The 26,524-nt window shown below is 41.3% G+C and overlaps 1 protein-coding gene across 1 annotated transcript in view; it reads right to left on the minus strand.

The window, feature by feature from the left end:
• Nucleotides 1-26,524, minus strand: part of zdhhc14 (zinc finger DHHC-type palmitoyltransferase 14) — a 54,956-nt gene that overhangs the window by 12,072 nt on the left and 16,360 nt on the right. Inside the window, exons 2-8 of the mRNA XM_042333159.1 lie at nucleotides 22,295-22,455; nucleotides 10,834-10,995; nucleotides 8,117-8,254; nucleotides 6,629-6,677; nucleotides 5,011-5,113; nucleotides 3,381-3,490; nucleotides 1,822-1,924 (exon numbers count right to left, since the gene is read on the minus strand). Coding sequence (XP_042189093.1) covers nucleotides 1,822-1,924; nucleotides 3,381-3,490; nucleotides 5,011-5,113; nucleotides 6,629-6,677; nucleotides 8,117-8,254; nucleotides 10,834-10,995; nucleotides 22,295-22,455 — 826 coding nt within the window. The remainder of the gene's footprint in view (nucleotides 1-1,821; nucleotides 1,925-3,380; nucleotides 3,491-5,010; nucleotides 5,114-6,628; nucleotides 6,678-8,116; nucleotides 8,255-10,833; nucleotides 10,996-22,294; nucleotides 22,456-26,524) is intronic.

Here is a 26,524-nt window from a genome sequence, read left to right on the forward strand (position 1 = left end):
AAAATATCCCTTTTAATATGTCCACTTTCTTCTACCTTCCTCTGATTGAGCTCAACGAGTGAGGCAATAATATGAATATTTTTCTACATCAGAGAAAGGACCCTCACTGTGGAGGTGGATTTTCTTCCATCTATGAGGCTGAGGAATTGAACCCTGCAAGTTGCTCATTCAGTCATTTGGCTTCATACAAACATAGTTCCCTAGAGTTCAAATGTGAATCAAGGTTATTAATTCGAGGTCTTGGCTGTGAATACTGCTGTAGCTGAAACAGTTGAATTGGATTAACCTGATCTTTAACTTGAACACGACCCACAAGTGAAGCTTTCATACAGCAAAGTCGTGGATGAAACATTGCAAGGTACAAACCTAAACACGGTACTATGGTAAGACATGATTGGTAGGGATCACTAAAGCCTTTTTTTTAAATTATCAAAATAATCCCCCAACTGTTTTTCAGTAAAAACAACAAAAGAAAAATGGTAGGGGGTGGGGATTTAACACCTATCCCCAACCAAGTGAATTTGAGATTGATTGATTGATTTGTTTGTGTTTGTCTGTTTGTTTGTTTGTTTACTTATTTATTTTTAGAAGGTGCATACCTTTAAACATGTATCTCTGCAATGCCAATTTTAGAAATCCTCATGAAAACCTGGTTCCGACAATGTGTGAATTGATTTTGGTGATGATTTCCTGAACCGGCTTTTGGTGAGGAATCATTGGCTTTTCGTCAGAATATCTGGAACTGGCTTTCATCCAGATTTCTGGAACCAGCTTTTCATTGGGGGGGGGTTGTGGGAAGATAAGAATTGAGACGAATATCATTTTTTTAAAAATATCCTTAATAGTTGGCAATAGCGAACACATAGGGCAGGGAATGAGTATCATACACAAATTCATATTACAAGTAAAAAACTTAATTCATACTGCAAGCTACAAAATAATTTGCAATATTGAACCTTAACATTAATTGCTTCCTCAAGCAATGAGCATTTAGTTCAGAATCGAGAATATATTTGTGATGAACTTTTGCTTGCGGTTGTGTTAGGTAAATTAAATCCACAAACCAAACTAAATTACGACAACAGCTTTGAAGCCTTTTGGTTGAAATAAAACAAGGCGTCTAGATTTGAACCCATATCCGGCCACTGGTGCCCCTGATATACAGGGATAGTCAATACCCAAATGATAAGTTGATATTTCTGGAATACATCTCACAGACAAAAGTGGGAGGTAGCCTTAGCAATAGGACTGACAAGAAGGTCAAATAGATGTGCTTGGAACAATGAACAGAATCATGTATCTGTGAACAACACAGCTTTCAGCTGTGAATAACATGCATCTAATGACACAACTTGGAGATCATATAAAATGTGCTTCAGGAGTCACTTTAGATAGAAAAAAAATTCCCTTTGTGAAAGCTGCCCGACATTTCATCTTAACCCCCTCCTCTATGCTTCAAGTATTCTCTCTTGCACTCAGAGCTGACTTCACGATTGAACAAGCCTGAAAGCTAAAGCATTTGCATCCCTAGAGCGTCTGCTGTGAGGCCTCATTGCTTTTCTCTCTCCAACAAATACAGTCACTTTTGTGGTTCTTTTTCCTTGAGTTGTCAGGTTTTCAGGCAAGCTGCATGCAACATATTTCCATGACACAATCAGGTTCAGGAAAGCTCTTGAATCAGAAGTGACTCCGCTGGTGTTATTACTTAAGACTCATGAAGTTGGGAGTGGGTTAGATGCAGTAGTGGAACAGATGGAGGAAGGGTGATGGGAATAAACAATGACAAAGTCTTGGTGAGCAACACTACGGTATGGAGCCTACCATGTTGCTCTGGGAATGGGTGGCCCCATATGTGGTGATTCCATTTGATGGTGCAACTGATTGTGGCAAGTCTGGCTGTAGAACTCCTCTTCGGTCAACTAAACTATTGTTAAAAGAGAAACACAAACATGAATTAGTTCTACTACAACAACTTGCATTTATATAGCGCTCTTCACGCAGGGTAGGTTCCCGGAGCACTTGACAGTAGCAGAGTTTGTCCCCGAGCCAGGGGGAGAGGGAGGGGGGGAGGTGACCGTAAGCACGATCAAAAAAGGCCTTCAGGTGGGACTTGAAGGTGTGGAGGGAGGGGGCAAGGTGGAAGGATTGAGGGAGAGAGTTCCAGAGTTTTGGGGCGTAGTGGCTGAAGGCACGGCCACCGATGGTGGAGCGGAGGGGACGAGGGACAAACAGGAGGCCGGAGGCAGCTAAGCGGAGGCAGCGAGTGGTAGAGTGGGAGGTAAGCAAATTGGACAGCTAGGGAGGTGTGAGGGCATGAAGGGATTTGAAAACAAGTGAGAGGACCTTGAAATCAATCCATTAAGTAATTGGAAGCTAGTGGAGTCTGGCAAAGACTGATGTGATGGGGGTACGAGTTTTGTGCGGGTGAGAATCGGGTGGCGGAGTTCTGAATTAGTTGAATTTTGTGTATGGTGGAGCTGGGGAGACCAGTGAGGAGGGCATTGGAATACTACTATCAAAGACACTAAGGGTCTAAGATTTTAACGAGAAGTTTTCTTTTTTTTTGAAGAGTTGCAAAGAATTATAATTAAAACTAGTGGGTGCTGGTGACAAGAACAACTTACCCTTATAATTGCACTGTTCATGTAAAATAACAACTTAAAAGTAATGCTGGCATGAACCACCAGGTGGCAACAAATCCCTCTATAGTAAATGGCCAGGTCCTCGGGCCTCTCAGATGTTTCAATCTGAGCTGGCCAAGTTTTAGTTTGTTAAACGTTATAATATAATAATAATACTCCTTGCAATCGATATAGCGCCTTAACATTTTGCCCTGTCTGGGAATTGAACCCAGGTCCTCTTGCTTGCGAAGCACTCCAGGACGCTACCCCCGTGAAGGACACTATATAAATGAAAGTTGCTGTATTGTTGAGTGCCCTAACCACTGAGCTACAGGACTCCACATCAGGCTCTAAGTTTTTTGCTGTTAGATATTACTTTTGCGGTATTGATTTACTAAAAGCCTGTTTGTTGACCCAGGAGAAGACAGATTTGAGCCTTTTCGCAACAGATAAATGCTGGAAAGAAATATCTAACAAAACAAATAACGTACAGCCTAATGTAGGATCTAAAATTTTACAAAGTAAAAATGACTCGCCTAAGTGGGTGCTAGGACCAGGAAAAACTACCCTGGTAACTTTTACTGGTGTTACTTTATGGTTACTTTATGAATAAAATAATTGATGAACATAAATCCAAATACTCTATAAATATTAACCAAGCTCGAGGGAGCTATCTATTTCTGGTTTGATTAGAAGACAACACAAATAGTGTCCGAGAATCCTAAACATTGTTTTATCCTCCAGCACACTGTTTCTCACCTCGGTGGCAATGGCCCACACAGAGCAGCACAGCAATTAGTGAAGATATTCCCATAGCTGTATGGATTGTAATTGTCTTTGCCTCTTTTGCTTGACCAGGATCCTTTAATCTGCAAGGGCAAAATTAAACATCGTAACTCTGTGTCATTACAACTGTAACCAACCCTTCAGCAAATCATCGGAAACCGGTTCAAATATTTCAAGATAAAATCCCCTGGCATTCCAATTTTAAATAAAGTTGTGAAAATCCTTGTTTAAAAATGACTGCTAATTCTGCTGCCTACTATAGAGACACACAGGGTGGTCCAACTGGCGGCCCACGGGCCCATTTCATCCAGCCCCCACCCCCCACCCCCCACCTGGCCCACCCGCTCACTCCATAACCCGTAAATGTTATGTTTCTGGAAAAGAAACACAAAAATATTGCTTATGTGGCCCACAGACGTTTCGCAAATAGGGCATCTGTCCCTCGGCAACCAAAAGGGTTGGATCCCTAACACATGAAAACATTTTCTAAAATAAAAGACATAGCAAAATGGTCGCTATTTTTAGCAATCAGTGTGAGATGGAGCCCGAGTGTCTTTCATTCAAAAATGTAAATTACCCAACAACAAAATGGTAGCTTTGGAAGTTACTGTTGTAATCTATTACACCTGCACCTCCATAGAAAACTAAGAATCAACGCAGTAGTTAGGCTGAAAGAAAGCAAATGCCAAGCACTAGGCAATGAGGTGTTTTTATTGTTGTAAAATCGTTGTGGGCCTCTTTGCCCTGAATGGATGACCAGTGCCTTCTTTTTATTCTTTTTGCCCCTGTGACTTCACTCAAACGGCAGTAACTAATGCTGGAATAGCAATCCCAGACCAGATACCTCATCCCAGTTATTGTTCTTATTTGCTCGAGCTGAGATAGTGAATGTTGTTGAGCACCTGATTCAGGACATTTCAGCTAAACCCAAACTTGCCTGAGCACCCAACCATAGATAGCACCGTAGAAATTTAAAGCACAGAAAAAGGCCGTTCAGCCCATCGTGCCTGTGGTGGCTTCATTAAAGAGCAATTCTTTCAGTCCCAAACTAAATACATGTCCTAAATTCAGTCCTGAGTGCAACTCATGTACATTCTAGCCAGGCAGACAGGGATCAGAAATGGCAATTCTGGCTTATTGCCTTTTCTCTCTCCCACGCATGCCAGTTATAGCACACCAACAAGGCCCTGGTTGAAGAGTTAGCTCAGACCTCTCAAATGATTGCCTCTCAAATAATTGATAATACATTTACCCACCGAGCTCTTCATTACCATCTCTTTACCCCAGCTTTTGAAGGAAGGTCCTGCACCTTGCTATCACTGTGTTGCAATTGATGACAATATCACTGTGGCAGGTTTACTACTATACACTTCCTGACAACTACAAGTCCATTCTTTTTAGTTGAACATCATCAGGAAGAGATTTAAACAAGAGGAATCATGGTTTGACCGTTTAAACTAAATATTCAGATGAAACGGTTACGAATGTTCGGTCTAAATGAAGCAAACTGCTTGAGACATGTCCTAACCCAACTCTTAGGAAATGATAAATAATTACTGTAAATGTAATGCAAGTTCTGTCTAAAATGATCCAAAATACTTACATCTTCGTTTGTGGTCTGATTTGAGCTGATCAGGTATGTGTGAAACCCTGACAGACCAAGGATTGACCAGACAGAGAAAAAGCAAACTACAGCTTCTAGCACAGTAATAATGAAGTCAAGGAACAATTAGATAGGATTGAAAAGAAAAACAAACTGTATTAATAATAATAATAATTCTTGCATTTGATATAGCGCCTTATTACATCATTGAAACATGTCAAAGTGCTTCAGGGAATACACTGTAAAGTGAATTGACTATGTTTTGTGGGCGAAACGCGGAAGCCAATTGCACACAGCAGTTTCCCACAAACAGCCGTGGATTGAGCGACCAAATTATTATTATTTTTTTACAATTTATTTTGGTTTAGAAGGGATTATTACCACCGGAAAAGTGATCCGCCAATCGACTGACAACCGGGTTCCTAATTACTAACCTGATTGCTGCAACTGTTTTGTGAATTCTGAGGCTATAACTCTTAAAATCACTCCAGGTTATACAAACTGCTACGAATAGTTTGTTTGTTTGATTGAATGTAGGAGTGGTTGTTTGTTATTGAGAGACTCTTAGTAAAATCTCTCCTCGGGAGAGAGGGCAATCTAAGCATGCATCACCATGGGCTGTTTTCACACAGTTCCTAGCAGTCAGCAACTAGATAATACCAGTCACTGGTAGCATGGAGTCATCCATCTCAGCTCATGTTAACTCTACAAGCCAAATCCCTAAAGGGTAGGGTGGACCTAGCTGGGAAAGCTTGCCAGACAGCAATATCAATGGCAAGCTATGTGGTTTTAGCTGGTTAGACTCCAGCAGTTACCCCAACTCTGGGATCCCCAAGCCTTAGCTCTTGCCAACCTGCACCTAATACTTTCCAGAATTAGGTAAACAGGATGTGTCCCTCCAGAGAGAGAGTGCGCATTCCATTCCAACAATTTCTCTCTGGGATTTCCATATGTAGGTGAGATGCATGGAAACCTCAGCTTGGTTTGGATGCTCTTAAGCACCGTGATGGGTTTCTGCCCGTGTCAGACAACCGGCTGAGCAAAACAAAACAGAGCATATTGTCTGAGCCTAATGGTTGCTTCAAAAAATAGTAATGTTTGCACAGAAAATAAACAAATGATATAATTGGTGATAAATTTGTTACAATTATTTAGATCGTAAACTGTCTAGCATCGCTAGAAGTCCAGCATCGCCTCGCAGTTGGCATTTGAGGTGAGGATGGGTGAGCAGTGAGAGGGTGGGAAGGAGCCAGTTGGTGATGGAGAAGAGGAGCCTGGGGTTGTCCTTAACCTCCAAGATTGTCTTGGAGTAGAACGACAATTTAGCTGAGGCGACGGCGGAGCAGTAAGATTTGATAAGTTCCAGCCAGATCTGCAGCTGGACCGATAACATAACATAAATAACAACTCTAATGTTGTACATTACTTAAGAATAAATGCAATACTTGGGTCATTTTGAAATGAATGCTCATCAGTACATAGAATGCTAAGGTGAGCATTCAATGTTTTACCAGGTTTGATAGTTTCACACTAGAAATAGACATGACACCAGCACTAAAGAATGCAATTTCTCTTCCTTCTTGGGAGGATTTTTTTCACACAGAACAATAAAGGATATCTTGCAGGACTGTCTTTTAGTGCATTTAAGAATCCTGTCATTTGTGAACCTGGATAAAAACATCCAAAAACAAAATCAATTAATTAAAATGCAAGGTGATGAATCTCATTAGTTTGGTTAAATTGTAAACATGACTAAAATCAGCAAGAGGTGAAGACTAACAACAGATTTCCCAATGAAGTGGCCTCCACTAGCCCCTGTTTTAACACTCACTGACCTTCCCATGTCTTCGCTCATTTGTCTTTTAGACTTCCAAAATTTCACTCAACACCTCTTCACATGGTGCTACTAATTCTAAGATGTGTACTGATATTACTAGCATATTGACACAACCACCGCTGTCCTCTTACTGAAAATAATAGGCAATGACTCTCCTCCACACTGTGCCAGGTCCAATACCTTCTTATGCTTCCACTGGAGGCTAATTTAAAGTCGTTTGGCCTGTTTGTACTTAAAAGGTGGATTGCAGTAGATCAGTGCAGAGAGAGGTAAGATACAACAACTTGCACTTATATAGCGCCCTCCACGCAGGGTAGCAGCTCAGAGCGCTTAACAGTAGTGAAGTCTGACTCCAAGCCAGGGGGGAGAGGGAAGGCGACTGTAAGCACGGTCGAAGAGGAAAGTTTTCAGGCGGGATTTGAAAGAGGAGAGGGAGGGGGCGAGGCAGAGGGATTGAAGGAGAGTGTTCCAGAGTTTCAGCGGGTAGTGGCTGAAAGCGCAAACTACGATGTTGAGGCAGACGGTGCGAGGGGCGAGCAGGAGGCCGGTGCCAGTCGAGCGTGGGCTCCGGGTGGTGGATTGGGGAATGAGGAGGTGGGAGAGGTAGGGAGGTGCCAGAGAGTGAATGGATTTGAACACGAGTGTGAGGATCTTGATGTCAAATACACTATTATACACTCAATCATAGTCAGTTGAAGAATATTGTTTTGCATGAGGAACTTGCTCATTTAAAAAAAATGTAAACTGTTGCTGCACCTATGTTGAGCATGATTTTGTTTCCCTTTAAACATCTATTACTCTAGAATCAAGATGTTGCTTGGAGAAAGGTCATGTTCATGATGCTTGTAAATAAGACGATAGAAAACAACAGCTTCTACAGCAACCACAGATAGTCATACTGTAAAATAAATCGACTGTATATTTTGTGGGCGAAACGCGGCAGCCAATAGATCACAGCAGTGTCCCACAAACAGTCGTGGATTGAGTGACCAAACTACTTTTTTTTAAGCAATTATTACCCCCCGGAAAAACGATTCACCAATTGACTAACAACTAGGTTCCTACTTACTGCTAAGTAAACAAAGGCGTGTGGAGTAAGGAAACTTGCCTAACGTTTCACCCTGCCCGAGTAATGAACCCTCTCGCTTTCGAGGCGAATGCTCTAACCACTGAGCTACAGGACTCCAGATCCAAATGAGGAGAGATGAGCTACTGTAAAAGTCATGCCGTATTTATACAGCAAATATTCCAACCTAAAACAGTACTTACGGAGAATGACATGTGTGATGACGAAAGCGAAGATGAAGACTGTCAGAAATGACAGTGATAAAATAAACATGTAAAAATATCTGTAGTTCCTTTTTCCCACGCAGTTGCCTACCCAGGGGCAGTGGTGATCAAATCGTTCTAAAGGAGGAAGAAAATATCAGAGAAAATTATAGTTATAGTTTGTGAATTGAATCATCCTTTCACAGTTGATCTTATATTAAGCTCAAATCAGTTTTAATGTTTAACTTGGGAAAATTTTGGTCTGCTTATCCTACTTCCAATATTTGACCCTCATAAGATTACTCCAAATTATTGACAAAAACTAATTGTGATTCCTATCTTAATCTATCAATAAAAACAAACAGAAGTTTAGTTGACTTGAAACATAAAGTCAGCATTTTCAATTTATCTTGCTTTATAAATGGGATTTCAGAAAAAAAACCTATGAACACAGAACCGCTCCATTAGAATCGTCTAATTGTTATATATTTAGCAATGAAAAAATGCAGCTCCTAATAAACTTGAGGTTGGAAGTGAACCAAAGTTGCATTGAAATACTTCATACATCTCTCCTTTAAAAGAATGCAATGATAAAAATTAAAATGTATGCGAAAACTGCTTCTGGGGAGTATTGTACATATAACGGTGGATTAATTATCTTTCAGTAGTTGTAATGATTCATTCACTGGATTAGGGTATTCACATCCATTATCAATATGGTTTCAACAACAACAAGTTACACTTCTATCATGCCTTTCACGTCAGGAAGATGCTTCACACAACTGATTGTGGAGGATCATCTAAATGTTATATATTTAGCAACGAAAAAATGCAACTCTTAATAAACTTGAGATTAGAAATGAACCAAAATTGCATTGAAATAAGGGAGATTAGGCATAGCTGGGGAGTAAGGGGAAAGGGGCTGAAAGCATGGTTGAAGAGAGAGGTTTTTGAAGGAGGAGGGAGGGGGCAAGGCGTCGATGCAGAATGGCTGAACAGTCAGCCACCAATAGTGGATGAGTGAGAGCTGGATGTACAGTTTGAAGGGCAGCTGAAGGTCACACAAGACATTGAGGTTCCATACTGGCTCCTTGGGGTGGAGTGAGTGAGCTCTCATGCACATTGATGTGGTCAGCGGCCATGGTGGGCACTGTCAACATCGAGCTGTAGAAAGTGAAAACTCACCTAGGTTTGATGTTTGACAGGTACCTTGTCTAACCGTCTTGTCGGCTCAGGTGGGCTGGATAGTGGGAGTCTGGTTTTAGGTACGTAGGGATAGCATTTGTGATGTTAACAGTTTGCCTGATATGTCGGGAGCATGAACCTAGAGAGGGTCTGCTCCACCTGCCGGTAGCCATTCAAATGTTCATTAATTAACACAAGGAATGCTTCAAAACACCACAAATATTACCCCGTAAGCAAAGGAGGAGATTAAGTCCATCAAACATGTTCCCCAGTTCAATAGACCTTAGCTCTAAATTCAATACAAAACATTGTATTGTATTGTAAATTAAGATGTGTCCCATCATTTTTGGGGGGGAATATGTTAATTTTCCATGATGTGTGCTTTGGGGCACAAAACGTCATGCGACTGCCAGGATGGTGGAAGGCGAACTAGATGGACCTTGGTCTTCTTTTGCCAGCAAATTCTTATGTTCTTATGCATCTTTGTCTGGATACAGTCAGTACCCGTGTCCAGCCCAGTGAAAGATCCTGAGACAGTGCATTCGGCCACCCCCCTATCCCTGCCCTCCCCACCCTCCAGCCCTCCTGATCCTAATCCCCTGCTTGGATCCAAATCCCTGAATGTCCAGCGCCTCATGTTGTCCTCCTGACATGAAAGGCACTGAGTCTGTGTAATTTATTATTTGTTATTGAGATATCCATCTGTTTTTAGTGTGGGTGGTGGTGGGGGGGATTTCTAAGTAGAAAATTGCATCATTTTTTCTGTGATATCAAGACTGCATGTCTACACATAGAAATGTCCTCTATTGAAATTCATTATGTAATCGAGGGCCAGCCTGACAACATTGAGCTCAATCATCCCTCATACCACAGTAACCAGACTTCCATAGCTCTGACGTGAGGCACATTCCTCTGCTCCCTGGCTATTACCCACTCTCGTCAGTTCCTGTAGCTGCATAGGAACACCTCCACCTGCCCTCCCTCAATGCACATATATTTATAGACAACAACAAGGTATACAATTTTCTACTCTCTTGGCCTCAATTAGTCAACTTTTACCAGACACAGACAGGAACTCGACCTCTCACGAAAAGAGAAAATCTCTGACAATCCAGCACATCTCTTCCTCCCCCCCCACTCTCCCCCGCTTACTGTGCTAGAGATTAAGATCAAATTCCAATGTGGGGCTTCAACCCATGATCTTCTGACCCAAAAGCAAGAGTGCTGAATAGCAACTGAGCCAAATCCGACACACAATAAAATAAATGACCCTGTAGTATGTGTACAAACTCCATCTCAGTTTTTTAAATTAGAAATTGTAAGTTTGCTCACAATAACCTTTGTTTTAAATCTCAATATCATTAATGCTGAGTCGAGTTGAAAATAAATCATTCGAAGTCAAAAAGAAAAGTATATTTTTTCTGTTACAAAAGACTTTGAAATGCCTCGCAAGAGAGTTACTGCAAGCGCTCCGGGATCCTACCCCACGTGAAGAGCGCTCTATAAATGTAAGTTGTTGTTGTTTTACTCACCGACACAATTATCACAAAGGCTACAGTGAGAGGCACGGGGCGGCCGGAAGATCTTACAGGTGAAGCAGTATTTCAGCTTAACCATTTGCCCATTGATTGTCACCTCTTTTGTTCTGGGGGGAGATCGGTAACCACCGGCTGAACCTGAGCCATTGGTGACATCTAGAAAAGAGAACCACAGTCGTTTCTTAGACACCTGGAGGAACAACATAACTTGCTCTTTGCAAAGCTCTGCGTGTACATTATATTATATAAAAAATCCTATCAAAAAGCATACCATTTTAAACCAAAATAATCCTTTTAAAGTCTGCGAAGGTCAAATCCTTCTTTGAAAGTAAATGCCAAGAATTTTGTCCGTGCATAATTTGTACTATCACAACAACAACTCGCATTTACACAGTGTCCCTCGCGCAGGATAGCGTCCCAGAGCACTTGACAGTGGTGGAGCATGACACTAAGCCAGGGGATGGCGACCGTAGACAGGGTGGAAGAGGAAGGTCTTCAGGCGCGACCTAAAGATGGGGAAGGAAGGGGCAAGATGGAGGGATAAAAGAAGAGTGTTCCAGAGTTTGGAACAGAGGGCACAAGGAACAAGTAGGAGGCCGGAGCGGAGGGTTGGGCGGGGAAGCAGGTCGAAGAGGTTGGGAGGTGTCAGGGCATGAAGGGATTTGAAAACGAGTGTGAGGATCGTGAAATGGATCCGTTCAGCGAGAGGAGGCCAGTGGAGCGTGGCTAGAGAAGTACATCACAACACTAATACTATATTTTTGGCATGATTCAAGGCAGGATTAGATTGGATGTGTGTAATCATATCTGAAGGTGTGACTGCAGTTTAAATTTAAGTTGCTGCAGGCCTGAGTTTAAAAACAGTGATGTCAAGATGCAGCAGCCTTTACTCCCATGTAAAAAATCTGAATAAGCATCTAGAGTAGCTCATTTAAACAATACATTGTATTTTGCAAAAGCCCTAAATTCAGAATTGAAACCTAATTTACTGAGTGGCTTGAGAGCAAGAAACCGAAGCTTTACTGACGTTTCACCCACAAAATATAGTCAATTCAGTATATTCTGTGAAACTCTTTGAGATGTCTCCAAGACGTGATAAGGCGCTATATCAAATACAAGGATTATTATTATTATTCCAAAAAAGCAACTACCAGGCACAAGATGACGTGCTTAAAACAACCAGTCCTGTCCTTCCTGAAACAATTAGAATAAATGAACTCTACTAGGAGGGGTAGAAGGGGAGGGGGAAGGGTAGAAGTGGGAGGGGAAGAAGGAAGAGGGGGTAGAAGGAGTAAAGAAGAAGGAGAAGGGGTAGAAGAGGAAGGGGTAGAAGGAGGAGGAGGGGAAGAAGGATTAGAAGGGAGGGGTAGAAGGAGGAGGGGTAAAAGGGAGAAGGGTAGAAGGAGGAAGGGGTAGGAGGAGGAGTAGAGAAACTCAAGGGAATACAGGCCAAGTTGATGCAACCTAATTTAACCCTTTAAGCCCTCATGTTTGTGGGGCATTGTTGTGCATAAATTGGCTGTCACGTTCTCCTTCACAGCCACTGTACTTCGCAGTAAATCCTGTGAAGGGCTTTGAGCAATTTCAATGACGTGTTAAAGCACTATACTAAAAATGCAACGATGATTGAAGAATTATTTTCTATTGTTTGATAATTTGACCAACCTCAATTTATATTGAGATTCTTTTATGAGATTTACTGAACAGGTCTGGATGAGATAACAAAGAACTCTTCCATAAAAATAAACCGATGAGTAATATAATACCAGGCCTTCATCATAGCTGTGTATGCTTTGTACAGAGAAGGAAGTTTCTCCTGGTCTGGCCAACAATCCCCAGATAAAATTGGGTCACATTGTGGCTGATGCTAAATTAGCAACTTTGCTCACCTGCAAAACCCACAATCAAGTCTGTGAAGTGTTTTGAGATCTCCTCAATGTGAAAGGTGCAAGGATTATTTTTGTTTACCTTATTTGTTGCATGCCTTGGGCTGTCCTCCTGATGTGCAAGGTACAATATAAATTTAAATTGGTATTGAATTGAATCCTATCCAACCGTAGAATGATTTTTTTGAAAATGAGACCAAGACTGCACATAGTAATCTAGTGGTCTGAATTTAGCTGGTGTGAATAATGTTAGGGATTTACTTAGGTGCATAAACGTGAAAGAGCTGGGAAAGTGACTACATAATTTCCATGAGTTGATTTTAAAAAATTGGTAGAAAAAACACAAAAATAAGCTGATTTGCTTCTAATAACATCTACATTTTTTGTTCTTATCCAACTCTAGGTATAGTTCTATGTAATAATAATAATAATAATCCTTACATTTGATATAGCGGCTTATCACGTCCTCGAGACATCTCAAAGCGCTTCACAGAATACACTGTAAAGTGAATTGACTGTATATTTTGTGGGCGAAACACAGCAGCCAATTGCACACAGCAGTGTCCCACAAACAGTGGTCGATTGAGTGACTAAATTGTTATTACTAATTTTTTTTTGAAGGGATTATTACCCGCAGAAAAGTGATCCGCAAATCGATTAACAACCGGGTTTATTTACTGCTAGGTAAACAGAGTCCTCTCGCTTGGGTTTCAAAGACTCCACACTTTTCAGTTTACCGAACAGTATGTACGAACCCTGTTGTTAGTGGATTGGCAGATCGCTTTCCCGGGAGTAATAATCCCTTCAAAAAAAATTGGTCACGCAATCCACAACTGTTTGTGGGGCACTGCTGTGGGCAATTGGCTGATGGGATTCACCCACACAATAGTCAATTCACTTTACAGTGAATACTGTGAAGCGCGTTGAGGCGTCTCGAAGACCTGATAAGGCGCTACACCAAATGCAAGGATTATTATTATTATTTATTATCCAGGACGACCCTGGGGCTATAAAATTAGACACAGTGTTGCAGCAGGAGTGAAAGAAAAATGGGCACCATTTGTAGGTTCCTGTTGCAGGTCATCAAGTCCCTCCTGAAATCACTTCCAGTGCTTCCTGTATGCTGGATGTGTATCGCTCTCTGGAAACCATGGTCCACAGGAGAGACAGGCATTATAAGCACACGTGTACACTAGAGACATGAGTTACAGCAGGATAATAACGTCCAATACTGAATTAGATGAGAAGGTGTTACATGATGTCATGTAATATAAGGAAATGATCAATAATGCTAATATGAAAATGTGTCAATATGCTAGAGAATAAAATCTTTCATGTGCAATTAAGAATTGAAAGATTACTTTCAGCTCCATTTACTGTACCACTCTGACTAAGTAAAATCTGAGCAAGTGACCTTGAACCCTGTATGAAGCATCTATGCACCACAAAAATAGCAGATTGTACAACTCAGCAAAAATAACAAATAAAAACAAAATATACAGTCAATTCACTTAACAGTATATTCTGTGAAGCGCTTTGAGATGTTTTGAAGACGTGATTAGGCGCTATATCACATGCAAGGATTATTATCATACATTATTTCATTAACTAGAGGAGAGTCAAGCCGCAGGTCACACACTGCAATTAGTTTATAGTATCTAGTCCAACAGTATAAGGAAGGCCAGGAACTTGCTGTGTCGAGAGTTGTGGTTGAGGAATGTACTTGCAATCACTCTCCAGGACATGCACTGCAACATCAAACTGTTTCTCCTCAAACCTGCATAATCTTTTTTTGCTGCAAAACATTTAAACTGTAATAAACGATTTTATGCAATGCAATAATACCTCAGTGGTAAGAGTGGGAAACTTTTTGCTCCACTACATGGACACGCCTTATAGTAATGAGCATATAGGCACTCGCCCAAAACGATTACTGTAATAATTAATATGGAACTAGATTTGTTTCTATGATTGACTGGAAATTCTAAGCACTTACAAAGTTGAACAATAGATCATTTTCTATTCATCTCTTCCAGTCGTATTCTCCCCTCCAATAATAGTAAAAAATAATAATCCTTGCATTTAATATAGCATTTTATCAAGTCTTCGAGAAGTCTCAAAGCGCTTCACAGAATATACTGTAAAGTGAATTGACTGTATATTTTCTGGGCGAGCTGTGACAGTTAATTCTGTACTGTCCACTCATTCGATTTTGCTCACTCCTCAGTCCTTCTGTCTCACTATAACTTCAGCCACTATGTCTCTGCCTCTGGAACTCCTCACCTTGAGTTATACAAGCAGATGCTACTATTCATGTGCTGTTATTATTGCACAATCTCTGCTAACACTTTCATCACTTTAATATTTCAATATTTATTAAAAATAATAATAAAACAGTCCCTGCATTTGATATAGCACCTCATCACATCTTTGAGATGTCTCAAAGCGCTTCACAGAATATACTGTAAAGTAAATTGACTGTATATTTTGTGGGTGAAACACAGCAGCCAAATTGGGCACAGCAGTGTCCACAAACAGTCGTGGATTGAGCGACCAGATTATTTTTGTTCAAACAGCTTTATTATTTTAAAACTGTACTAACTTAATTTTTTACAGTATAAATACATCATATATCCTGATAAAACATAACTATAAGAATAGAGGCCAATTCATCACTTTTAAAAGTACAGAATTTCTCACCTTCAGGTTTGTACAATTACATCTACAACTAATGCAAATCTTTTTGAAGAATTCACAACATTATTAATTTGTCATAAATAAGGCAGGATTCAAGCAACGTTCTAGCCCAAGTAACCCTTTAAACTCACTGTCTGGACTCAAACATAAAGAGATAGCCCTAAGCGAATGATGAACTGGAGGCTGTCTGATCAGTCCACTCAGTGACTTAGGATTAGACAAGAGAAAATCAGAGAAGAGAAAGACCTCAAAGAGGAAAAAATTTAGAATCTATCACTCCAGGGTTATACTCCAGTGTTCAATTGGTTAATCAATCATACCCAGTCATAGTCCTGTAGCTTAGTGCTTAGAATACTTGCCTCACAAGTGAGAGGACCTGGGTTTGATTCCCGGGAGGGCGAAACGTTGAGCAAGTTTTCTTACTCCACACGCCTCTGTTTACCCAGCAGTAAGTAGAAACCCAGTTATTAATCAATTGGTAGATTGCTTTTCTGGGGATAATAATGTCTTCAAAAAAAAAAGATACTAATTTGGTCTCTCAATTCATGACTGTTTGTGGGACACTGCTGTACGCAATTGGCTGCCACAGTTCGCCCACAAAATATACACTTTACAATATATCATGTAAAGTGCTTTGAGATGTCTCGAAGATGTGATAAGGTGCTATATAAAATACAAAGATTATTATTGTTATTGCCTTTTTTTAAAAAATGAGGAGACCCAAAATAGCCTAAAGTTGAATTTAGTTGACTGTTGTATTGAAAAGCCACAATCCATTGCTTTGTCAGTTCCATGTGACTTATGCAAACCATAACTCATGATGTTCTGATGTCAGAAAATGCAAAAAAGACTACATTAGTGAAGTGGCGTGGGGACCTGAGAGCAAGTCCAGAAATAGCATAGTTTCTGTAGTACGGTATTGTCAGATTTATCAAACAATCTTTTATCTTGGAGGCATAATGGCACAGTGGTTTAGAACACTGAGAGGTGGCTCTGAAATATGTTACGTAGTCAATGCTGCTGTTACCAGAGAAATCTTAAAGCAATTGTTAAATTAACTTTAATTCATGGTTCACAACTTTACTCATAGCAAGCCTGGTGGCTGTGAAAATCGCACACAGATCAGTGAGCAAATAAATATATCACAGGCTTAAACTGGCAGTCTGACCTACTCAGGAACTGGGCACAACTGATGGCTGCTTGTCTTCTAGCAGTTGGTTTATATTGCCATTCAGGATAGCAGTATTTCCAGACAGGCCAACACATATATATATCCCACCTTTTTAAGGTAGCAGATGTAGCATTTATTTTCTTTAAAGTACTGCTGTTATCCACACCCAATCCTATACATTAAATGCAGGACAGTCATTTTGTTGTATTCTTTGGCATTCTTTCTCTGTTTTGAATCACATCTCTGTGCCTTACTCCCTTCCTGCTTATTCTTATTTTGTCTCCTTCTGCTTAAGGCATAACCACACCAAGGTGAGATGTATTTCTAACAGAGAAATATGAGAGAAAGGTAGCCAAGTTTGATTTACTTTCTTGTTCATAGCACATTTGATTCATATAATTCTCTCTGAAAAAATAAATCGCTAAAAGCTTACTTAGGCACAGATTTCTCTTACAAAACTATGTTGAATAAATCACCATTTCCTAGAAAATGTCCTCCTTCACTATTTTCCTAAATAGAGGATTCTGCAGTCTCAATTTTGGAAGCAACCCAAAGCTAGACTAAAAATATTAATAAGAATTTGGTCACTCAATCCATGACTGTTTGTGGGACACTGCTGTGCGAAACAGATTATCACTGCACAAAATAGATTATCAGGACATTATCATGAACATTTCTGAAAAAGACAAATTTGTTTCAATTTCACACTCCCTGCTGTGCATCAACAAGCCATGCAGTTTGGAAATAATATTTCAAATTAATACTTGGGGTATAGGAAGAATCATTGGGTTTAATAATAATAATCCTTGCATTTGTTACAGCGCCTAATCACGTCTTCGAGACGACTCAAAGTTCTTCACAGAATATACTGTAAAGTAAATTGACTGTGTATTTTGTGGGCGAAACGCAACAACCAATTTGCGCACAACATTATCCCATAATAAGATCCTAACCATCACTATAATGGGCCAAAGACAAAATACTGCAGACTCCGGAAATCTGAAATTAAAACAGAAGTTGCCTGGAACACTCAGCAGGTCAGACAGCATCTATGGAGAGAGTTGACTCACTTTCCTCCCTGCAACTTCTGTTTTTACTATAATGGGCCAATGCTGGTGGTCAGTGTCTGCATTCCTTTTCACATATGCACTGGAAGACGACTGTTCCATCAATGCTTCAAAATGCCAGTCGTCGCAATTTCCAGGACATTAAGTCATTGCCAATGTCACTGCCACAATGCACACTTTGGATTTTTTAGGCAAATAAAGGTTGATAACAACAAATAACAACGACCACGTTTGTATAGCGCCTTTTACGTTGGGAGGACGTCCCAAGGCTCTGGACAATCAGTGTCTCGGACCCGAGCTGGGGGTCGGGATTGGGGTAGAGTGGAGGGAAAGGGGGGGGAAGGAGGGTAACCAACCAAAGGCAAGATCGAAGGGGAGGGTCTTGAGATGGATCTTGAAGGAGGCAAGGGAGGGGGTGAGGGGTGGGGACTGTGAGATGGAGTCCCAGAGAGTGGGGGCAGAGTGGCAGAAGGCCCATGTGCCAATTGTGGGTTGGGGAGGCCATCAAGCAGGGAGTTTGCGTAGTCGAGCCTGGATGTACTGAATGCGTGTATGAGGGTCTCGGTGGCCTGCGGTGTGAGACAGTGGCAGAGCCAGGCAATGTTGCGGAGGTAGGGGAAGGCAGAGCAGGACATGGTATGGATGTGAGGTAGAAAGGATAGTTGAGGGTTAAACAAAACATGAAGGTTCCAGACTGGCTTAGTGTGATGGAGTATGCAAACATGGATGATGATGCTGTCAGCACCTGAGGTGTGGAGGCGCTGACTGGAGCCAATCTGGAGAGCCTCGGTCTTGTTGACATTCAATTGTAGACTTGATGTCTGACAGACATTCTGTCAGGACAGCAGTGGTCCTAGAGTCAAGGGTGGAGGAAAATTTTTTCACGCAGCAAGTTGTTTGAATCTGGAACGCATTGCCTGAAAGGGTGGTCGAGGCCGATTCGATAACTACTTGTAAAAATGCGGTGGACGGGTATTTGAGGAGGACGGGTTTGCAGGTTATGGGGAAAGGGCTGGGGAGTGGGATTGACATTAATTGGTCTATTCAAACAGCCGGCACAAACTCGATGGGCCAAATGGCCTCTTTTTGTGCTGTACGATTCTATGATTCATCTGCATACATGTGGAAATTGACCCCATGTCTGCGGATGATGTCACCAATAGGGAGTAAATAGATATTGAAGTGGAGGGGACCAAGGACAGAGCCCTGAGGAACGTCACATGAGACGGTGTAGGGGCTTGAGGAGAAGCCGTTTGTGGAGATGAAGTGGAGACCGTGTTAGAGTACGATCTGAATCAGTCAAGGACAGAACTATGAAGGTTGAGGTGAGAGGAGAGGGAGGGAGGAGGATAGAGTGATCAATGGTGTCGAAGGCAGCAGCGAGGTCAAGGAGGACAAGGAGGCAGAGGGAGCCCTGGTCGCAGATGGACAAAATGTCATTTGTCACTTTGACCAAAGCTGTGGGGGGGAGGGGTTTGTGAAGGGAGTGGCGGGAGAGGAAGGAGCGAAGCTGGGAAGCAATGACTAGTTCCAGGACCTTGGAGAGGAAAGGGAAGTTGGAGATAGCGCGGTAGTTTGAGAGCAGTGCTGGATTCAGGGAGCGTTTCTTCAGGGATAGGAGTGGAGTCCTGTAGCTCTGTGGTTAAAGCACTCGCCTTGCAAGCGAGCCACCTCGGTTCAATTCCAGGCAGAGGGCGAAACCTTGGGCAAGTTTCCTTACTCCACACAGAGCCTAATAATAATCCCTCCAAAACAAAACAATAATAAATTGGTCATTTTCAATCTACGACTGTTTGTGGGACATTGCTGTGCTCAATTGGCTGCCACGTTTTGCCCACAAATATACGGTCAATTCACTTAACAGTTTATTTTGTGAAGCACTTTGAGACGTCGAGAAGACGTGAAAAGCACTATATCAAATGTAAGGATTATTAGTATTATGATGGCCGTTTTTAGAATCAGCAACTGTAAAAGCAAACCGAATTATCACGTAGCATATTATAACAAGCTTCAAATCTACATTTGTTGCATTGTTACATTTTGCTCCCGTTGTATTACTTAACAGGGTCAATGTTTAAGTTTGTGAAACATCGGGTTTAGCAGTTGACTGTATATCATATTCCTACCTTCCATGCTGGGAAATCCACAAATGTCCATCAGATCAGATCCCAGACAAATTCTTTTTGCGAGCCCTTTACAAAGGCCAAACCCTGTGCATTCCAATATGAATGCTGGCCAATGTAGAATAACATAGAATGTGAAGGAGCTAAAAATAAAACACATGCAAAGTGCTGCGGAGGAGAAAATTGTGCCCATAACAGAGAGAAGCTCTTCAAACCATTTTTGCAGTTTTCATGCTGATTTGAAAGGAACTCAGTGGAATATCACTTCCAGAAGTTTTATTTCTTATCTTTCTAGCCCACATTCAGAACTGGCAGATTTGCTGGCAAGAATGAACATCAATTATTAAATAATTCTGTATTAAATATATATTTTTTAAAAAGTGTCCAATTATTTGCTGGGATGCAGTTCCATGGCAAATAAATAAAAAATAACAATAATTCAGCCATTTAATCTACGACTGTTTGTGGGACACTGCTGCCATGTTTTGCCCACAAAATATACATTCAATTCACTTCACAGTATATTCTGTGAAGCACTTTGAGATGTATCAAAGACGTGATAAAGCACTATATCAAATGCAAGGATTATTATTATTATAGTTGGAGGCTCTCTCAGCAACAACAACTTGCACTTATATAGCGCCCTCCACTTGGGGTAGTGTCTCAGAGCTGTCAAGGTATCTTTCAGAATCAAATGGTAAGCTGGAAAAGTCAGCTTTCTTCCTTATTGAATCTTGAATTGACTCAACTCTGTAGCAAACACACTAGCAATGCAAAAAACAACACCTTGCATTTATATAGTGCCCTTCACACAGGGTAGAGTCCCGGATCACTTGATATTGGCGGAGTCTGACACCGAGCTGGGGGGGCAGAGCAGTGTAAAGATCTTGAAATGAAAACTATGAAACCAAAACTGACAACATTGCAGTATCTGTTAGAGCAAGGCAGGCCACATGAGCACTTGTTTCCTCAAACGTTGATAGAATTTTACACAGCATTCAGCATCACATCTGTGAATATCATCTCTTTGTCTTCACCTAAAGAAGAGTTGTCATTGAAGCTTCTCGTGCTAACAAAAACCTAAAGAAATTCGACACACTAGATATTGTACTTGACAGGAAAATGTTTGTTCAATCAGCTTCAATTAAAACCATGGTGGGTGCACAAGAATTGTGTAAGAGAGAAAGAAGGAGTAGCTATAACATTGAAGCACTTCAAGGTGCTTTATAGTAATTCCTCTCAGTTACAGTGACTTTTTGTAGGCAAAGTGTATGCTCTTCCTAATGTAGACAACATAATAATAATATTCGCTATAGCAGCTTTCACCTTGAGGAGATGTCTCAAAGCACTTCACAGCAATATACTGTAAACGTGTATTTTTGTGTAAGCAAAATGCAGCAAATTGCACCAGGCAATATGTACAGAAGTGTAAGGTTCTGATTGATCATAAGGTAGATGTTATAAATAAATGCAAATTGTTCTCAGCGTCCCAAGGTAACGCATTTTGTGGAGTCCTGTAGCTCAGTGGCTAGAGCACCTCCCTGCAAGCAAGAGACCTGGATTCGATTCCCAGCAGAGCGAAACACTGAGCAAGGCTTCCTTACTCCACACAACTCTGTTTATCTACCAGTAAGTAGGAACCGGTTGTTAGTCGATTGGCGGGTCGCTTTTCCAGTGGTAGTAATCCCTTCAAAAAAATAATTAAAAAATTTAAAAATTCATCACTTCAATCCACAACTGTTTGTCAGACACTCTTGTGCTCAATTGGCTACGTTTCACCCACAAAATATAGTCAATGTTAAGTTGAAGATGTGATAAGGCGCTATATCAAATCCTTGCATTTGATATAGCGCCTTATCACATCGTTGAGATGACCCAAAACGCTTCACAGAACATACAGTCAAGTGAATTGACTGTATTTTTTGTGGGTGAAACATGGCAGCCAATTGCGCACAGCAGTGTCCCACAAACAGTCGTGAATTGAGTGACCAAATTATTATTATTATATTTATTTTGAAGGAATTATTACCCTCAGAAAAGTAATCTGCCAATTGATGAACAACCAGGTTCCTACTTACTGCTAGATAAACAGAGGCGTGCGTGTGGAGTAATCTTTCGTCCTACCTGAGAATCAAACCCAGGTCCTTTTGCTTGCGAGGCGAGCGCTCTAACCATTGAGCTACAGGAATCCATGTTGCTGCTGCTATTTCAACCCAATGTTTTTTTAGGGAGAAGAGGGAGGGTGGGGCAGGTGAGCTGCCGTTTAGCATGGAATATTTTCAAAGTATGGATTATATCAGCGTGCAATGTGACTTGTAGTGAATCTTAAATATGGAACTTAACAGCCAGAAACGCATACCAATCGGTGTAACATACCGTGGGTCAACAAACTCTGGGGTTCATCAGGTGCTTCTAACAGAACACTCAAACAGCAAAAGGATAAACTTTGGTTGAAAAGGATGAGAGGAAATGGGAGAGGGGAAAGACAGAGAGACAGATCTTCGCTGTTACCTATCTGTCTTTCCAGGTCTGTTGCTTCATCTTGCGTGGCACGAGGCAGAACTCCTGGATCACTGAAGCTTGTACGTAGCAACGTCCCCATCACAAAAAAGAACAAAATCGCTGCTATCACTGGGATCGCGGGTGTGATGTTTACTGCTAGGTACGGACAGCTGTTAAAAAAATAAATACAAAAAAAACAAAATAAATTAAAACTGATTCCAGTGGAGGCACACGACACAGTGTACATTTTAAGGGGCAGCGATCAAAATCTCCTCTTTATGGCAAAGGACTCAGCGAAATGCATTGATTCAAATATTGGATGCCACCAGAGAGCTGTCAGAATGTTGCTACAGAAGAGTTTACATTCCACTAAATAATAAAATAATAAATAATAATCCTTTCATTTGATATAGCGCCTTATCATATCGTCGAGACGTCTCAAAGCTTCACAGAAGATACTGTATGGTGTAGTGCCTGTGTTTTGTGGGTGAAAAACGGCAGCAAACTGCGCACAACAGTGGCCCACAAACAGTTGTGGGTTGAGTGACCAAATTATTATTATTTATATATTTATTTTGATAGGACTATTACCCTGGAAAAGTGATCAGCCAATCGACTGACAACTGAGTTTCTACTTACTGCTAGGTAAACAGTGGTGTGTGGAGTAAGGAAACTTGCCTAAGGTTTCATCACTAAAGAGCAATGATGGGAACAATTACTACCCCGTATATCAGGTCAGTGGGAAGTTTTGTTACATGAATCCTAACACAATCACACGGCTGAGGCATTTCACAAAATCCACTGCAAAGTGTAATCACACAAAGTAGTGTCCTGTAGCTAGTGGTTAGGGCACTCGCCTTGTAAGCAAGAGACCTGTGTTTGATTCCCAGGCAGGGTGAAATGTTGGACAAGTTTCCTTACTCCGCACACCTCTGTTTATCTAGCAGTAAGTAGGAATCCAGTTGTTAAGTCAATTCGCAGATAGGTTTTCTGGGGGTAATAATCCCTTCAAAAAGGAATATAATAATAATAACTTGTTCACTCGATCCACAACTGTAAGGCACTGCTGTGCGTAATTGGCTCCACATTTCTCCCACAAGATATATAGTCAATTCAGTATACTTTATAGTATATTCTGTGAAGCGCTTTGAGACGTCTCACAGACATGATACAGGGTTATATCAAATTCAAGGATTAACAAAAAAAATGCAAGGATTAAGGTGTCACTACCACTGGCCCCAGATTGGCAAATCGATCAACCTTCACCTTGTAAACCGTATAGCATCTGTAAAATGCAATCCATTGCTATGTACATTTACACTGAATGATGGGCATTCCTTCAGGAATTTCAGGCTGCAATGATCTCAGGCTCCAAAGGCAAACAAATATCATTTCTGGGTATCAATTCAACCATGATTACATGACAGCTTTATCCATTGTAGAAAGCGTTATTGAGCAAAAGATCAATATTGATATAGGTGGAGAGCTATCAATTAAAGCCAAGCTGGTGGAGATACAAACATAACAAGGCAAAAAGTGATGAGCGCACAATATTTTACAATGCTTTTTTTAAAATTACTTTAATGAGGCCCTTTGTGCAGGATTTGAAAATGAATAGAGTAGATCTTGTGCTACTGTCTCAAATCAGCGTACTGCAGCCAAGGTTTCAAAGCGCTTCACAGTGAATTGAAGTGAATTGAATGTATATTTTGCGAATGAAACCCTGTAGCCAATGGCGCACAGCAGTGTCCCACAAACAGTTGTGGACTGAGTGACCAAATTACTATTATCATTTTTTTGAAGGGATTATTAACCCCGGAAAAGCGATCTGCCAAAACAGCTAATGGCTGGGTTCCTACTTAGTGCGAGGTAAACAGAGGAGTGTGAAATAAGGAAACATGCTGAACGTTTCGCCCTGCCCGGGAATCAAACCCAGGTCCTCTCGCTCTTGAGGCGAGTGCTCTAACCACTAAGCTCCACAAGTCCTGTAAGGGGGCATAGCTTTAAAATCAGAACTAAGATAGATAGAACTGAGGTCAAGAAAAATGTCTTCACACAGAGGGTAGTGAAGATGTAGAACACTCTGCCCCAGAAAGCTGAGGAGGTGAAATCAATAAGGATATTTAAAATAGATGGTCAGGTATTGGGTAGCAGAGGTACATGTGAATGAAGCATTCATGTATATAATAAGCTTAAAAACAATGTGTTACTTTGTTTCATACACCCCAAGGCAGCAGCACAGTAGTGGTTGTGTCGTGGAAGCTTAGGACAAATAGCAGGATGCGTTTCTTTACACAGGAGAACCAACCCAGAACTAGTTCCAAGGAAAGGTGATTGAGACCAGGACAATGAACACATTTCTTGATGCTATAATTAGAAAACAATATGTAAAGTATTCTGGTTGGAAGAATGAGGTCAAATGTGCTGAAGGGCTTTTTTCACCTGATATATCCTTGTTATTCGATACAGAACTTAGAGTAGAGTATATATAGTACATTTATTAACTACAAACAAAAGGGCTTGCCCTTTGAAATTCAAAACCTCTTGTCCTAGTGTCTTGGTGCAAGCTTGAATTTGATATAGTGCCTTATCACATCCGAGACCGAAAATCCGTCACAGAATATACTGTAGTGTAAAGTGTAAGGTTCCTCCGAGTCTGGCCTCCTCCTCGTCCGCCGAGTCCTCCGCTCCACCCTCAGCGGCCGTGTCTTCAGCCACAATCCCCCGAGGCTCTGGAACTGCCTTCCTCACTCCCTTTGTCTCGCTTCCTCCCTTCCCATTTCAGGTCTCTGCTGAAGACCTTTCTTTTCGATCGCGCCTTTGGTCACCTTCCTCCCCCTCCCCCGGCTCGGTCCCGGGATCCGTTACTGTAAAGCGCTCTGAGACGCCGTCCGGGCGCTATATAAATCCAAGTTGTTGTTATTGATTGTATATTTTGTGGTCAAAACGCACCAGACAATTGGGCACAACAGTGTCCCACAAACAGTCGTGGATTGAGTGAGCAAATCATTATTATTTATTTTATTTATTAATGTATATTTTTTTGAAGGGATCATTAACCCCAGAAAATTAATCCACCAATCGACTAACAACTGGGTTCCTACTTACTACTAGGTAAACAGAGGGGTCTGTTGTAAGGAAACTTGCCAAGGTTTTGCCCTGCCCGAGACTCGAACCCAGGTCCTCTCGGTGCACTGAGCTACTAGACCCCAAATAGGTGCAGTGATGTTTCATGCCTACACAGAATAGCAACGATGCATACACAAACTGCACTTACAGAAAAAGCTGAGCACAAACTCATCCGATATTCAGGGCAACTGAGAAGGGCATTGATCATTGAAAAGTGAAATCAGACAAAGAATTGTGACAATTGAGTAATGCTGTCGCATTATCATCCCACTCAGTTCCTGTTAACCCTGCAAGTCAAACCACTAACGGGTAGGGTGGTCTTAGCTTGACAAGCAGCAGGAAAGCTTGCCAGACAACGATATCAATGGTAAGCTATGTGGTTTTAGCTGGTTAGCCTCCAGCAGTTAACCCAACACACACTCTGGGGTCCCCAAGCCTTGGCTCTTGCCAACCTGCGCCTAATACTTTCCGGAATTAGGTAAACAGGAGAGAGTGCGCATTCCATTCCAACAACGTATCTCTGGGATTTCCACGTGCAGGTGGGATGCATGGAAACCTCAGCTTGGTTTGGAGACTCTTAAGCACCGTGATGGGTTTCCGCATGTGTCAGACACCCGAATGAGCACAAGACAAACCCTATCTCAAGGCTTTGCTATTCTCATCATAACGTTAGTGAACAGCATCCAATGATGGCATTCTGAAGCTTAAAACCTAATGTGAGCAGAAAAGGCCTGAGACATTCTTCTTAGCATAACGTTCACCAACCAAACACAAAGCAACATCTCTCTCCCCATTTGCAGTTTTGACCTCTCAGCTGGCTGTCTGCATTTTGTTTTTTTATTTTAAATTGCTACCTTCAGGTAAAAACTTTGACAGAGCGGCAATTAAGAAGGATGGGTCAAAGCTTGCAAGATGATGGTAGGTCACGGTGAACGGAGCACGAGAGAGGAGAGGAGAGGAAACAAAACTCTATGTCAGATACGTCTACAGTGGCTCATTGCACCTGCTGGTCCATCATTGCGATGAATTAAGAACTGTAAACTGCACAAACACAATTCAGCAGAGACAAAACCGAGGCCACAAAATAACCTCATGGAGAGAGTGTGAAAC

Source organism: Callorhinchus milii, unplaced genomic scaffold, assembly GCF_018977255.1.
Source record: "Callorhinchus milii isolate IMCB2004 unplaced genomic scaffold, IMCB_Cmil_1.0 Scaffold3, whole genome shotgun sequence".
In the NCBI taxonomy this organism is placed as follows: Eukaryota; Metazoa; Chordata; class Chondrichthyes; order Chimaeriformes; family Callorhinchidae; genus Callorhinchus; species Callorhinchus milii.